Source organism: Hipposideros armiger, unplaced genomic scaffold, assembly GCF_001890085.2.
Source record: "Hipposideros armiger isolate ML-2016 unplaced genomic scaffold, ASM189008v1 scaffold_202, whole genome shotgun sequence".
In the NCBI taxonomy this organism is placed as follows: Eukaryota; Metazoa; Chordata; class Mammalia; order Chiroptera; family Hipposideridae; genus Hipposideros; species Hipposideros armiger.
The window spans coordinates 2,624,937-2,639,786 of record NW_017731552.1 but is presented as its reverse complement, the minus strand read 5'-3'; the positions used below and the strand labels follow the sequence as shown (position 1 = coordinate 2,639,786).

Genomic DNA, 14,850 nt, shown 5'->3' with positions numbered 1-14,850 from the left:
CTCGGACCTTCCTGAGGACCCCGGGCCTGCCCAGGCCAGAGCCCCTTGGGACGCACCTCTCACCCTCAGTCCGGCCCAGACCTGGCTGGGACGCCCCTTGTGTTCCTAGCTCGGCCCAGAATCCTCTGGGACACCCCTCGGCAACCCGGCCGAGCCCAGAGTCCCCACAGGCGGCCTAGACCTTCCTGGGACGCCTTTTGGGACCCCAGTCCGACTCAGTGTTCCCTGGCCCAGCGTCCCCACCGGCACCCCTGGGGACCCCTCAGATTCCTCAGGGGCCTGTACTCTCCTTTGGATCCAGGGCCGGTCTGTGTCTTCTTTTCTCCCTGGACCTTTGGCCCTGATTCCCTTCAAACTCCCTGAGCCCCCCAACCTGCTGTATCTTCTCTCCCTTAAGCCTTGGTTGGGATTTGAGTCCCCCCAGAACCACTGGGATCTTGGTCTGCAGCCCTCTGCTTCCTCGACCCTAAGCCTTCTTACTGCTCATCCTTTTCTAGGCCTGAGCCCTTTCTCGCCTCTGATCCTGCCCCTGCCTCAGCCTGAGTGTCCCTTCCCCTTCAAACCCTCGCTGGGTCCTGGGTCTTTTCACACAAGGACCCAGGCCTGCGTTGAGCGCCCCCCATCTTTGGACCTGGGCTTGCTTTCTCAGACTCCTTTGACCCACTCTGCTGTCTTAGCCTCCTCTGGTATCAGGCCCTAGTCACTCTCCCTGCCACCCCAGTGCCTGAGGGGCTGTATCCTTCACCTTCAGACCTGGCTCAGGGGCAGTTTTCTGCTCTGACCTGGAGCACCCACACCCTTCAGACACCAGATGCCTCGCTCCCCTCAGCTTGGGCCTTCAGCTGGCCCCTGGAACCCTGGTTTACACATCCCCACATTTCCCCCCAATCTGAATCTCATCAGTCCGAAGCTTCCTTCAACCTCACTCAGCCTCCCTTCATAGACCTGCAATCTCCCCAGAACCCTAGTGCCTCTTCTTACTTCCAGGGTCTCTCACTTCATTCCACTGTCCCCCAGCTTGATGCTGTGACTTTCAGCCACGATCCTCTTCTCCCAGCACACCCTGTTTTTCCTGCCTTCCCCAGCATCTTAGAACCTCTGGCGAGAGCCTTGCTCCAAATACCTGGTGATTCCTCAACCTCCATCAACTCTCCCCATGGCCCCTCTCCCTTCCTTCTGGAAACGGAGCCTATCCTGTCAGTTCTGGTAAACCTGAGGCCTTTTTGGCCTCTGGTCCCCCTTCATCAGCTCTGTGCCATCTCCCCTTCAGTACCCAGGCCCTATCCCCTTCTGAAGCTCAGGACCACTGTGGCCTCCAGTAGAGGTTCATTTATTTCTTCATGCTCCCCTGCTGCCCCTGGCTTCCAGGGGCACGAGGCCAGGAAAGGCGTTGTGGGGCTGTGGGGGTGGCAGCTGAAATCTCCGCCGTTAGCAAGGGCAGGTTGGGGCGTCCCTGGCGTCATGGAGGTGGCTCTGTCTGGTAAGGCACTGTGTGGCTGCGAGGTTTCAGGGGTTTGGGGCAGGAGACCTCCCCCTGCTCATACCAGCTGCCAGTGGTAGCACAGGATCATTGAGACTAGTGTTTGTGGCACCCTCTCACCATGATTTCCCTTGTGGCTTTGGTGTTACTCTCTTTTTCTTGAGAGGTAAGGAAGAGTTCATCATAGTTGAATGGTGGATTTCTACAACATAGTGTGAGTTCACTTCCCTGGAAGGGACAGAGCTTGTTGTCTCCAGTTTATATTGAATTAAAACATACCTCCAGTGTCCACTTCTAACAAAGCTCACCTCTGGAAAGGCTTGGTGGGCACCACACAGTCATAGACTGTCACTCCTGCCTCTCACCCTGCCCATTAGTCCCCCGGGAGATGTCTTAGGCCCAACAGTGTCCATTCCCCTTGTGACGTGCCCAGCCCTGGCTACCTGGATGGTTGTTGTTTATGTAAGTGGAATGGTGAGAATAGGTGGCATTCTTGGTCCGTGACAGAGATAACAGCCTAGCTTGGATGGAACACACTGTGGCCACTAGCGCCTGTGGCTCTTTAAATGGAAACAAACCAGGATGAAAAAGCCAGCTCCTCAGTTGCACTAGCCACATATTAAGTGTTCAGTAATCACCCTTACCGAGCTGTCGGGCACCTCATTGGGCAGCGCGGAGAGATGGCAGGAAGTTCCATTGGACAGTGCTGGTCTAAGTCCTTGGGGAAGTATCTGCAAGTGAAACTGGTCCCAAAGGAAGGTATGTGTTACGCCATAGACTGATTCTCCATCCTTGGCTGTATTTTCATGCAAATTTGGGAGAGGCCCAGGAGGTCTGTCCCTTCCTGACAGGGACAGCGGTCCCTGGGGAGACGGGAGAGAATGGTGTCTGTCTTGTACCCAAGTAGGCGGGTTGGCTGTCAGTGTTCCAGAATGACTTCTGGTGCACCGCAAAGGCTTTGAATCCTGCAGAATCTCAGCCTTCCCTTTCTCCCCTAGGCTGCCCTAAACCTATAAATGACCCAGTCTGAAGGGGAACAACAGGACTTTCCCCGAAAATGCCTGCTGACTTCGGGAGGCTTTGCTTCTCTTTAACTGCCTGGTGTGTTCTCTAGAACTTTCAGTCCAGCTAAGAAGAGGGATTCTGCATATTGCTCTGGGCTCTCAACTTGTCAGTGTTGAAATCTTTCCCCATGGATAGGAAAAGTCTCCCTGGTTCCCTCTGCCCTGACCCCATGTCTGTACTTACAATCCATTGTTTGTGGGATTTGTATTATTTTAGGGGTGAGGGGGTGAATGTACTTTGTGGGGCAGATCTTCGTTTACTTAGGGGTCGTTTCTGGGAGGTGTGTGATGAGTTTCCAAGGAATGGGCATAGTTAAAGGCTGCGCAGATGCTAAAGATATCAGGAAAGGAGGATGAGGAAGGGTGCCTGGGGAGCTAGAAGTGGTGTCAGCACCTGGGTGGTCATGTTCTCCAAAGGACCAGGGAGTCCTCTCTTCACAGAAGCCTGGGCCTGGCACGTCAGGTGGGTGGATGACCCTTTGAGTCACACAGTTGAATCGATGCTGATTCCTCAAAAGGCTCTCCTGAGTTTGAATTTGGGAACAACTGCTTGTGACTGTACTTTGTTGTTCCGGAAGGGGAGTTTTGTTTCTAACGGCGATGGCCCATTTTACAGGTGTGGAAGTGCAGGCCTGGAAGGTCCCAAGAGGAGTCCAGGCCTGGTGGGATTCTTAGGCAGCTCTGCTCTTTCAAAGCCCGAAACCTTCCGGAGAAGCGCTCGGAACTGCACGGAGCACTGATGTGAGGGTGACCAGATTCTCCCCACCCAGCTCAGAAACTATTGCTTGGAAAGTTGACCTGCAAGTTTTTTGTCCTGGAGTTACTATGTTGTAAAGTACTTGAGGGCAGGGACCCGAGTCCTGCTCCCTTTTATGTCTGTTGTCGTGTGTAACACAGTTTTGCATGAGCTTCACCAACTGTTGGTTAAATAAAAGTAACTAGGATTCAGCCCCTCGTAACCAGGGGCTGGCCACAGATGCCTTTATTGGTGTGGCGCACGTTCAGAAGTCTCACCAGACTGCTCCCTGGAGAACTTTGGAAACGCTCGGCACACTGTCTACACATCTTCGGGTATCTCGTGCATTTATAATATATACCTTGTCCCAGGCCTTCCTGGCAAGCTAGTGAGGGTCTATCTTCCCAGGAACCTGAAAATTTTTTTTTCTTTTTTTTAAAAGATTTTATTGGGGCATTGGGGAAGGGGAACAGCCAAGTTACTGTCCTTCAATCCCAGCTGTGGAGGGCGCAGCTAGTCCAGCTCCAAGTCCAGTAGCCATCCAGCTGCCCGTTGGCAGCCCCGGGCAGCTCAGCTCAAGGTGCCGTGCTCAATCCTAGTTGTGGGTGGGCATAGCCACCATTCCATGTGGGAGTCGAGCTGGAAACCTTGTTGTTAGGAGCACGTGCTCTCACCATCTGAGTCATCCTGCCATTTGGTAGCAGCTTAGCTCGGGCGCAGCTCACTGGCCTACGTGGGAATTGAACCTGTTCGCGCTCCCAACCAACTAAGCCACTCAGCCGGCCTCATGGAACCTGAAAGTTAAGGATTGTGGGTGTGTTTGCATATCCACGTGGTCTGCACACTTATCCTTAGAGTTTCCAAGAGTATTCATTGAGTCCCTTTTCATCCCTTTGTCATTAATTTGTGCCCTGGATGAAAGGGACAAAGCCTGACGGAGCCAGAAGAGGGCAGGTGCTTGCCGCCAGCCCCTTGTGTGCCACTGGTTAGAGAGGTTCCTGCCCTTGGTTCTGTCTCCACCTCTGGTCAGGCTGCCCTCTTCTTGAGAGGATTGTCGCAGAGGTATGTCGGTCCCCTGTCTTTCTCACATTCTCATTCAGTGGCTGCTCCTGAGAACTCCCCTCTGGATCTGGAGGGAAAAAGTTCTTTGAAGTATTCTATTTGGTCTTGTGTTGCTGTCGCTTTGTGGAGCCAGTACCTTTTCCCATTTCTGCATGTGTGGACCACCATGCCAGCAGTCTCAGTCCCGACTGATGAGGGAAAAGGCTCTTGGGTGCTTTCTCCTGAGAGGGGAGGGAATTGTCGCATCTGAGGGAATTAGCTGCAGTAGCCAAACTCCAGGCATCATTATGCCACTTGGTAAAGTGTGAATTCTCAGAGGAAAAGTCATCTGTTGAAGAGACTTTCCTCCCACCAGAAAACTGGGAAATCTTAAAGATAAACTCATGGTTCAAGATCTGCCTTCTGGGGACCAGGCTGAGGGCAGGGCTCACGGGGTACGGAAAGGATCCGATGAAGAAAGGGCATCGAAAGGGTGGAACTGTTGGGACCAGGCTGGCTCTTTCTCTTTGCCAGGTGGGGGCTGTTCAAGCCCACACTGGGGCTCTGTGCTCTAGTGAAGAGGTGCCTGGAGAACTGCCCTCCAGGATCTGTTTGCCTGGCTTGCAGGACTTAGGAGTTTGGCCCTTGGGTTCCAAGTGCCTTCTGCCAGTTGGCCTGGAAGAAGGCAGTGCCCAGCTGAGGCCCTCTGCCCAAGGTTAACTGTCCCCAGATGGCCCTCAGAACCCTTGTGCTGCTCCATCTCTATCCGCAGGTCTTTGGGATGATGTCCCAGAAGTAAAATAAAATAGGTTAACCCTTTCCAGGGCAGGCCTGGAATATTCCCTTTTTTTTTCTTCTTTTTTTTTTTAAGCTGAGCCATCCTCCTGCCACCTGTTGGCAGCTCAGTGGCTGCTCAGCTCATGCCGGGAATCGAACTGCTGTTGCTCAGAGCTCAAACTCTTGAGTGAGCTCTTAACCAACTGAGCCACTCCGCTGGCCCTGGAATATTCCCTTTTGTTGAGGGAGTGGAGTGGGTGGCAAAGTGGGTGGCACTCACTCTGGAGATCCCACAAAGGGCCTCCATGCAGCCGGGACGGTGAGAGTCTTCATTCCAAAGCAGTCCTGAGCTTCATCTACCTGACATTAACCCTTTTAGCCAGGCACCCTTCCTAGAGAAAGAGCTAACTGACTTGCTTCAATTCTTTCGTTCTACTGGACGGGGAAGGAGTCCAGGTAGAGTAAGGAAGGAGCAGGGTGGGACCCCTGGAGGTGGAATAAATTAGCAGAACAAGTCCAAGTTGTTGGCTAGGGCTCAGCTTCTTGCTTGCCTGTAGTTCAGTGTAGATTGAACGTCTTACTGAATCGGTGACTTCTAATATAGTGGTCCAGAATCTGTTATTCTACCATCTTTATTTCTTAGACGATTCCAGCATTCAGGGGAGTAATCTTCTCCTGAGTGCACCAGTGTATACAGCCTTCATTGGCACCTTGAACCTGGGGGTATGGAGGCTGAGTTGGTGCCAGCTTCCAGGGCATAGATGGCGCCCAATGAGCTTTGGGCATGGCCTGCCAGCTGCAGAGATGACACCACTGCTTCAGAACCTTCCTGTTTACTTTGGCCTCTGGAATGTATTTTTGATGCTTCCATTTACCCCTCTCTGATGGGACTGTGGTCTCCGTTTCTTCCGCAATAACTGCTCTGCCGCTTGTGTGCCCTGGGTAGAAATTCCACATAATCAGAAATGCCAGAAGGCAGCTGGATTGGTGAATAACAGAATCTGAGGAGAGGTCTCATTACGTGGGAGTTAACTCCAAAAAACGAAAAGTCATGTGCCAGTGTGTTATTGTTATGATTATAGGTATTTAGCTTTTCACCTGTAACCCTCCCAGCAATCCAGGGATTGTCTCCTGATTTCTCAGTGTGAAAAGGTTGGAGAGAAAGGCAGAGTTTTTTTATACACAGGGACGTGTGTATGGTGATCATGCCTTTGAGGATAATGTAAATATCACTTGGATTTGTTTATGTTGAACGTTGTCTGTATGCAGTGCTCTGCAGCAAGATGCTTGTGGTTGATTTGAGCATTACATGTTTATCCAGACATTTAGTCCCTCGTCTCTAGCTTTTGGTGGGGTATTTCCCCTTGAATATCCCCAGTCCCCTGCCCACCGTTACTTGGCATCGCAGCATCTCAGCTACCTGGGTCTCCACGTTATTTGAGCCTCTCCAGCTCTTCTCCTCCATTCACCCTGAGGTTCTGTGAGTTCTCCCATTTCAGGCTCAACTCAGTCTCTGTTTCCAGCCACACCCTCTGGTTGCCTCCATGCAGGCTTGCTTGCTTGTCCTTTTCTGCCTTCAGCCCAGACTACATGGATTGCCTGGGCCCTTTTACTCACATACTGTGTCCTTGTGTCCATCCTCTGCTTACAATTGGCTGTCATTTCTGTTGTGTTGAATCTAAATGCTCCATCCCATACGATGCCTGCCTCTGCCTCCAGTAGACCCAGTCCCAGCAAGTCCCTGCTCTTTCCTGAGAAGCCCCACAGGGGCTGTCCTGTGCCCGGGGAACGCCTCCTGTCCTGTTTTTACAGCTGTTCACTAAGTACCCGGAGCTTCCGTCAGCTCCTCCATACGTTGGAACCACAGTGTCCTTATCGCTGTCCTTATTGGTTCTTCCTCTTGGAGCTTGTTGATCTAGCTTGTTGATCTAGCAAGGTCCTCTAGTTTGACTCACCGAGTATCGTGTACTGTGGTTCCAAGCTAGAGGTTGAAAGGACGATTGAGACATGGTCCCTGGGGAGACAGCAGTGAACAGTGGCGGGATGAAGTGGGTTCCATGGAGATAGATGTTTGTACACAGATTGCTGTGGAGACTGAGGGGCAGGTTGATGTCCAATGTGGCAACTGGTAAGGGCTTTGGAGAAAGTAGCACTTAAGCTGAGGCTTAAGGGATGGGTAGAATTCGATCAGCAGAGAAATGAGAGTAGGGCACCCCAGGCTGCAGGCTAGGAGGAGCGCAGGTAGACAGGAGTGGGCATTCCCGGTGTGTTTTGGCATGGCTAGTGTCTTATTAGTTGAGCTGGAATGGAGGTGTGTGCATTTCCTGCGCTTCCTCAGTTCTGAGCCTCTCAGGCACACCATCAGCTTAGGGAAAGCTTTGTGTGCACGCACATTGGTGGGACCCTTGGTACATGAAACTTAACACGTGAACTGTAAGATACACTCCGACCTCAAAAGGGTTAAAAAGTGAAAAATAATGATCATCTCAGACTTGAGTAAATGACCCAGAGGTGGGAGACAGGTGGTGTGCTGAGGCGTTTGGACTTTATTCTGAGGGCGTGGCGAGACTTGGAAAGCTGCGAAACAGGGTGAAAGATAGAATCTGGCTGCCCTGCTTTCCTCACAGTGACGGAGCAGCATGAGGGAGGACACTGGTGGCGGGGACTGAACAGGGTGTGAATCACAGAGAAGAGGCAGGTCAGGGAAGAGGTGGGTACGGAGGGATGGCCATAGGGACACACGTCGTCAGTGGGTTGGGTGAGAAAGAGGGTGGAAAGCGTAGAGTGGGAGAGTTCTGGTCTGGAGCTGGGTTGGTGGCTCTGTTGGGGGAGGGCTGGGAGCCCAGCACGGGGGAAGCGGCCTTTGGGAAGTGAGGCATCCATGCCACCGACGACTTGCTCCTTCCTGGTTATCTCAGCACTTAGGAACAGGTGTCCACTTGGCCTCTGCTTTCTTTGTATCATTCTTGCACTTGATACTAAGTGTCGAGCTGTATCTGTTGGAAGTCTGGGGAGGATCTTACCCATGAGAGTGGCAGTTTACAGTAGGTTCCCTGGTGGTGTTTTGGCCCCCCTCGGTGTTGCCAGTGCTTTGAAGTTTTGGGGCTTTCAGTGGAGTGGAACTGGTTTGAGTTGCCTCATTTCAGGGCTGAATATCAGATGTGTGCATGATGCAGGAAGCCTGACTCTGGGCTGCAGGTCCACCTGGGACCTGGCCCCAGGTGGCTTCGAGCTTGTCCCCTCCATTCTCACCATTCTACTTTTAAAACAGCCAGCGTTTGTGTGGATGACTAAGGTGGCCTCGAGGGTCTCTATTCTCTAGGAGGCATTCTGTGGGATGAAGGAGAAGAAAAAAGGCTTTAATCATTTAATAATGGGTGGCTTGACCAGGGAGGCAAGCTGTCAGAGTGGCTAAGGGAGCAGGCCCTGGGGTGACACACACCTGGGCTGGAGTCTGGGCCCTGCTCACTGCCACCTGGGCTCTGTCTCGTGTGCTGTTGGCAGCTCACTCTTGAAGCCTCAGGCTCCTCATCTGTAAGAGGGGGTCATTGCACTCCAGGTTGCACTGTTGTGTTCTGGGAGATCTTGCTGGGGGTTCCAGCTCCGGATAAGGAACCACCCCTGATGAGTCAACGTTAGAACAGAGCAGATGAACCATTCGCAAGAAGAGTTCTGATAATGAAAAATGCTAAGAAGATAGATGATGTGGTGGTGGGTGCTTTCATATTGGGACGTTAGGGAAGGCTTCCTTGAGGAGGTGACAGTCCAGCCAAGACCTCAGTGACGGGAAGGAGTCAGCCAGGGAAGGTCTAGGGCAGAGCACCCGAGACAGACGGAACCACAGGTGCCCAGGCCCAGAGGCAGGAATGGAGAGGCTGAGGGGGAGGATGGAGAGGAGACATGGGGCCTGGTCTGGGCTTGCTGGGAAGAGGAGACATGTAAAGCATGTGCACAGGGCCTGGTGCACTGGGAGCACCCAGAAGTGATTCATGTTCTTGTCATAGCTCGGAAGGCCGTGGTCCCTCTCTGTGGCCAGTGCTGACCATGCTCTGAGGGTGATGAGGCAGGACAGCTGGAAGTCCTCTCCTCTGGGCTTTGTGCTGACCCTGTGTACCTGCCTCTTACTCCCGCCAGTGCACTGTCCAGGTCAAGTTAGAGCTGGGACACCGGGCCCAACTGCGCAAGAAGCCCACCACGGAGGGGTTCACGCACGATTGGATGGTGTTCGTCCGTGGCCCCGAGCAATGTGAAATCCAGCACTTCGTGGAGAAGGTGGTCTTCCGGCTGCACGACAGCTTCCCCAAGCCCAAGCGTGGTGAGTGCCCCTGTATCCCCAGGTTGGCAGCCCAGTAGGGCTGAGTACCTTCAATACTACCCATTTGATAATCACTTTCTTCCTGGAGGGCAGCTGGGCCCACATTGTGAGTTTCTGGGGCTTGCACCCCACAGCATGCCGGTGAGAAGTTGCCTGGCCAGGATGCGGCTCTTCTCTGAGCCTATAAAGGTCCCTCTCGCTCCCTTCTGCTTCTCCTTCAGCTATTGAGTTCATCGCAGGGAAAACCCAAAGGAGGTGGCGACTGTGTCTCATGTCATTATTTAGACTCAGGCTCTGAGAAGCCTCCAGGGAACATAGTCAGTGGCCAGTGGGTGGGAAGGGTGACATACACCCACTTGGTGAGTAATCAGGAAATTGCTTACTGGGCCTACGTTTGATGAGAGATGCCATTTTAAGAACTCATGATATTTGGGGCAAAAAGCTTTTATAAAAGGCACTCATTTCACCACTGTCTTGTTTCTTACGTCTTCCTTCTCTGTGTCACCCCTCAGGCTGATGTTTGATAAGCACAAGTGCCTCATTCATGTTTTCTGCAATCCTTACTGTTGAATCCGCAGTGCGAAGCCTGGCATGTCACAGGGATCATGTGTGCGCGCGCGCATGTGTATGTGTGTCACACAATGCATTGTACCTTATTGATAACATCAATAGAAAGATGAAACTGCATTTGCTAGGAGGAGTTAACACTTGAGACGGGTAGTTGACACCATTAAATATTTCTTGAATGGATGTGTTGATAAAGGCGTGAAGGCCTTTTTGCTGCTGGGCTGCTGATCTCTCTGCCTGCAGTACAGGTTTCAGGGGCACCAGGGGCTGAGCTGTAGCCAGCGTGGATGGCCTCAGGCACAAGCAGCAGCACATCCTGGGACCCACTAGGGCCTGGGCCTGGCCCTGGCCCTGGGCCAGCAAGTGGCTTACGGCCTAGTGGGGAAGTGAGGTATGTTACAGAAGCAGAAACTTCTAGTTCAGAGGGAAGACAGCTCGAGATTCCTAGTGGTGTGGTAGCTATTTTTCTTCTGGTTTCTTCCGTCAGCTTTCAGCTGTTCCTTTCTCTCATTTCTCCTTTGCTGAGTCTTCCCCTTCTCTCCTTTTCCTTCCTTCTTTCACCTTTGAGCCTCTTGGAAGAGAGCAGCTATGGTTACTGACAACAGCAGATATCTGTAACAATAAGTGATAAAAGTACATGCCCCTTATCAAGTACTTCCTGCAGGGCCTCCATCCTTTCTCCTCACAACCCTTTTTTATAGATGGGGAAACAGGCTCAAGGGGGCCAGGTAAGCTTCCTGAGCTTTAAAGCAGGGGTCCACACGCTAGGCCCAGGGGGCCTGGTAGCGCTGCCTGTTTTTGTTGGCCCTGGACACGCCCATTCATTCAGGTGGCCTCTGTACTTGCTGTCAGACTAACAGCAGAGTAGAAGCTGTGGCTGCCTTTCTCTTGGACTGGGCCCTCCTTGTTTCTCTGGCAGCTTCCACTCTGGTTCCTTCACCATCTCCCTCACTTGTCCTCTTCCCTTCTCTCTGCGTGGGCCCATGATGGGGATTTCTAGTCACCTTTATACTGTTTATTTTTTATAATCAGTTTATTTTTTATAAAAGGAAGATATTTTATAAATATCTTCATCCCCACAGGGTCATTAACCAAGCAGCTACTAGAAGTAATAACAATCTACATTGTCCCGCACTGGCTGGTCTGTGTGCTGTGCTCATGACAGCCCTGTGACATGGGACCTCCCAGAATCCCTGCCAAGTAAATACGGAAACAGGTTCAGAGAGACCCAGTAACCTACTTGTGGGCATGTGCAAGCGGCACAGTCTCGGAGCTCCAAGTACCTGGGAAATGGGTGATGAGCTGAGGCCCACTTTCTTCAAGTGTCAGTTTGTGGGTGGAGTTTAAGTTAGTATTTGAATGGTACTTGTTGCAAAGTCTGCCCAAGATGTATCAAATGGTAATGGCAGGTTAGCTATTTGTTGTATTGAACAAAACTTGGTTAGATTACACCTTGCCATTTGTCAATGAAAAATGGATCTGGTTAAAGAGCGAATGAGTTTCTTACAGTACTCTAGCCTCTGAAATTATACGTTATGCCCTTGAAAAGTATCTTTAAAATCAAATATATACACATAACAAATCCAACAGAAATGTGCCAGGTGGAAAGTTTCCATTTCCCATCTTGTCATTGGTCATACCACCCCAGGGGCAATCTTTCTGCCCTTTCTAGATTGCTTCCTTCCTTAACACCTTAAATTAGTGGGAGCGAATTTGCTTCTTAGTTCTTGATTTTTCAAATTAAAAAAAATATTTATTAACTTACCAGCATATAAAGCTAGACATTATACTAAACCACAATCCCTTTTATCCACTGTCTGCCCTAAATGTTTTATAGTTAAGTGGTTTGTTTTGTGGTGATTGTCTTTATGATTTTGAATAATGAGCAAACCTGCTTACTTTTCGGATCCTCCACAAAGGCTCCCTGTCACCCTGTTTTTAGGAAGCTCTGGCCACCGGGTCTAACTCGCAGTTCCTTTGCTCAAAACACTTAAACAGCCTCATGCTTTTAGCCTTTTTTTCTGTTTTATTCTCCATTACACCATCTTAACACACACACAGCATTATTTACTTATCTTGTTCATTTCCCCACCTCCTCCAAGTGAGAGATTTGTGTGTTGCTATAGTTTGCTGCTATATCCTTGGTGTTGAAAGGATACATTAGGTGCTTACTAAATACTTGTTGCGTAAATGAATGGATTCTTCAACTCTTGTCACCTTTTGTCATTGTCTTCTGACTTACCGCTTCGGAAGAGAAGGACATGAACAACCCTATCTTTCCTTGAACCTTTCACCCCTCCTTTTGGGAGCTACATTTGACATTGTTGAGGTTGTTGAACTAAAACCAAGACTTCCACTCCCAGATCAGAAATTGGCTAAAAGTTGGAAACCAGTAAGTGGTATTGGCTTGATTGACTGTTCACTATCTGGCTGGTTAGGATGCCAGGATTTCATTCATCCTCTCTGTGAACTCTGAGCCACTCAAAGGGACACTCAAGGTCATGTCAAGGTTAGATGGATTATTTCTGTATCATTCTTGGTTAAAATCTAGCCCTGTTTACTTTGCTTCATGTTTGGGCCTTGACTTTGTGCATGTCTTTTGCTTCTCCTTTTTCTCTCATTGCTTCATGTCTTCATCGTACCTTCACTTTTTTTCTTGTCCTCAATCATTTCATTTAGTCAATTGGATTTCCGCCCCCTGCATATTTCATTCTGGTTCTCTTGTTCTTGTCTTTTTCTCCAATCTGGACTGACTCTTGAGGCCACCTCTTTAGCTATCCCCCGGGAGGTTCCTTTACTGTTCTCCTGAGGGGATTTATTTGTTACCCTATATTTTGGTTTATTTTCTTGTTTTTCTGAAGTAATTTCTCAAGTAATGTCCCAAGAAATTAATTACTTAGGAAATTTCCCAAGAAAGGTGTGTGGTAAATGAACTCTTTGACACCTAGTATTTATTTGAAAGTGCCATTGTTTGGTTCTCACACTGGAATGATAGTTTGGTTGCGCATAATAGTCTAGCTTGAGAATTACTATCACTTAGCGCTGTGAAAGAATCTGTTGCTTTGTTTTCAGAGAAGTCTGAGTTCTTGTTCCATTGCAGATGAGCTTGCTATTTTTTTTTTTTCCTCTAGAAGCATTTAGGATATATTTTTTTTCCCCCTAAACATTTTATTGGGGAATTGGGATAGGGGAACAGTGTTGGGGAATTGGAGAAGGGGAACAGCCAAGTTGTTGTCCTTCAGTCTTAGTTGTGGAGGGCACAGCTAGCTCAGCTCCAAGTCCAGTCGCCATTGACTTTTTTTTAACATTTAAAATAAAACCTTTTACCACAATAAACAAAACAATGTATTACAACTTCCAGAAATGCCCAAATTATTTTTAAAACAGGATTTAAAATTTTTTTTCACAGTTTTTAAATGTAAAATTTTCTTTGGCAAATTTATCCAAAATAAAAAGTTTGCATTTTAGAACTTAGTTTACATTTATGTAACAGAGTAACCTAAATTGATGTTCATCAAGATACCTTTCTGTAACCCCTAATGGTTTATATCTTCACTTTAAAATGTAGTATCTTTTAAGCTGTCATTCTCAAAGATATTCTGGAGGAAAAAATATAAATTAAACACCTATAAATTCTTCTTCACTTCTGTTATAATGTAGCAATTTATCATCTAATCCATAGTGGTCTATCAACTGAGTAAGGCTGAGTTTTTTGTTCTCCTTGGACATGGCTGACTGTGACTCATAAAGCAACAGCTGGCTACAGCTTCTCCACTTCTTTATTAACAACTGTAACTGTGACAGGTCATTCTTTGATCTATACATTTTGACTAGTTTTAGCCTCCGAAGAAGGTCTTCTTTCTCTTGAATCTGCTTCACCAATTTTGCTTTTTCTTCGTTTAATCCTTGTTTGGGAAGATTCTGATTCACAAAGTCATTCTGGAGATCACTGCAAGACCCAGTAGATTCACATGCACTGATATTCTTGAAGGTATTTTTCAACTATGTACTTTCTCTAAATTCACTGTCAATGTGTTTAAAATTTTCCTGAAATTCCAAACAGCTTTCTTTTGTTGAAGATGCTGGTTTCTCTGAAAAGCTCTGATTGTTTTCTTCATTCTCTACTTTAAGACGTTTTACCACACTGTAACAGGAATTAAATGAAGATCTAGTTTTTCTTAACCTTTCTCTAAGTGTTGCACTCATAGGTTGTTTTCTTGAACTACTTCTATAGGGAGATGGTGGATTGGCACCGGCCTGTGGAGTGCTAGGTAATATCACAGCTGAGTCTGAAGGGCTTTCCATCTTGAAAATGAAACCTTGGTTTACCGCGAGGCCGCGAAAGCTCCCGTTCCAGGGGTGGGGCTGCCGCATTTAGGATATTTTTAATGATTCTTTTAGGATATTGTTTCTGGGGTCTTTTTTTGACTGTGTTTCTTTTTTTTTGACTGTGTTCCTTGTGTTGGGTGCTTGGTGTCCTTCATTTTGCTCTGGAAAATTTTCTTCTATTTCTTTTACAGTTTCTTTCCATCTGTTTATTATCTCGGTTTTGTCTTTCTAGAACGCTTATTACTAGACTTCTCTGTGTCTAAGCCTTGTATCTGTAAAGTGGGGACATTTTTATCTGCCTCAGGCTTGTTGTGAGGATTAAATGAATGAATATGTATCAAGTGCTGAGACCAGTGCCTGGCACATAAATACTAGCCTCTGTTAGCTTTCGTTTAATCTGCTGAATTGTTTCTTCATTTGTCACATTTTTAGAACAAAAGTCTTTTTGCTCTACATTCTGAGAAATTTCCTTGGCTTTATTTTCTAGTCTTTGCACTAAATTAAAAAATTGTAAGTACTGTATTTGTAATACCAAAGAGCC

General features: G+C 48.6%; 2 protein-coding genes across 5 annotated transcripts in view; one reads left to right on the top strand and one right to left on the bottom strand.

The window, feature by feature from the left end:
- Positions 1–14,850, top strand: part of MLLT1 (MLLT1 super elongation complex subunit) — a 70,224-nt gene that overhangs the window by 464 nt on the left and 54,910 nt on the right. For all 4 annotated transcript variants that reach the window (XM_019653464.1, XM_019653463.1, XM_019653461.1 and 1 more), the window contains exon 2: positions 9,233–9,413. In XM_019653464.1, the coding sequence (XP_019509009.1) occupies positions 9,233–9,413 (181 nt within the window). The remainder of the gene's footprint in view (positions 1–9,232; positions 9,414–14,850) is intronic.
- LOC109388612 (swi5-dependent recombination DNA repair protein 1 homolog) lies at positions 13,566–14,315 on the bottom strand. The gene is given in 1 exon segment (XM_019653465.1): positions 13,566–14,315. A coding segment is annotated over 1 exon segment (687 nt). The 5' UTR covers positions 14,286–14,315; the 3' UTR covers positions 13,566–13,598.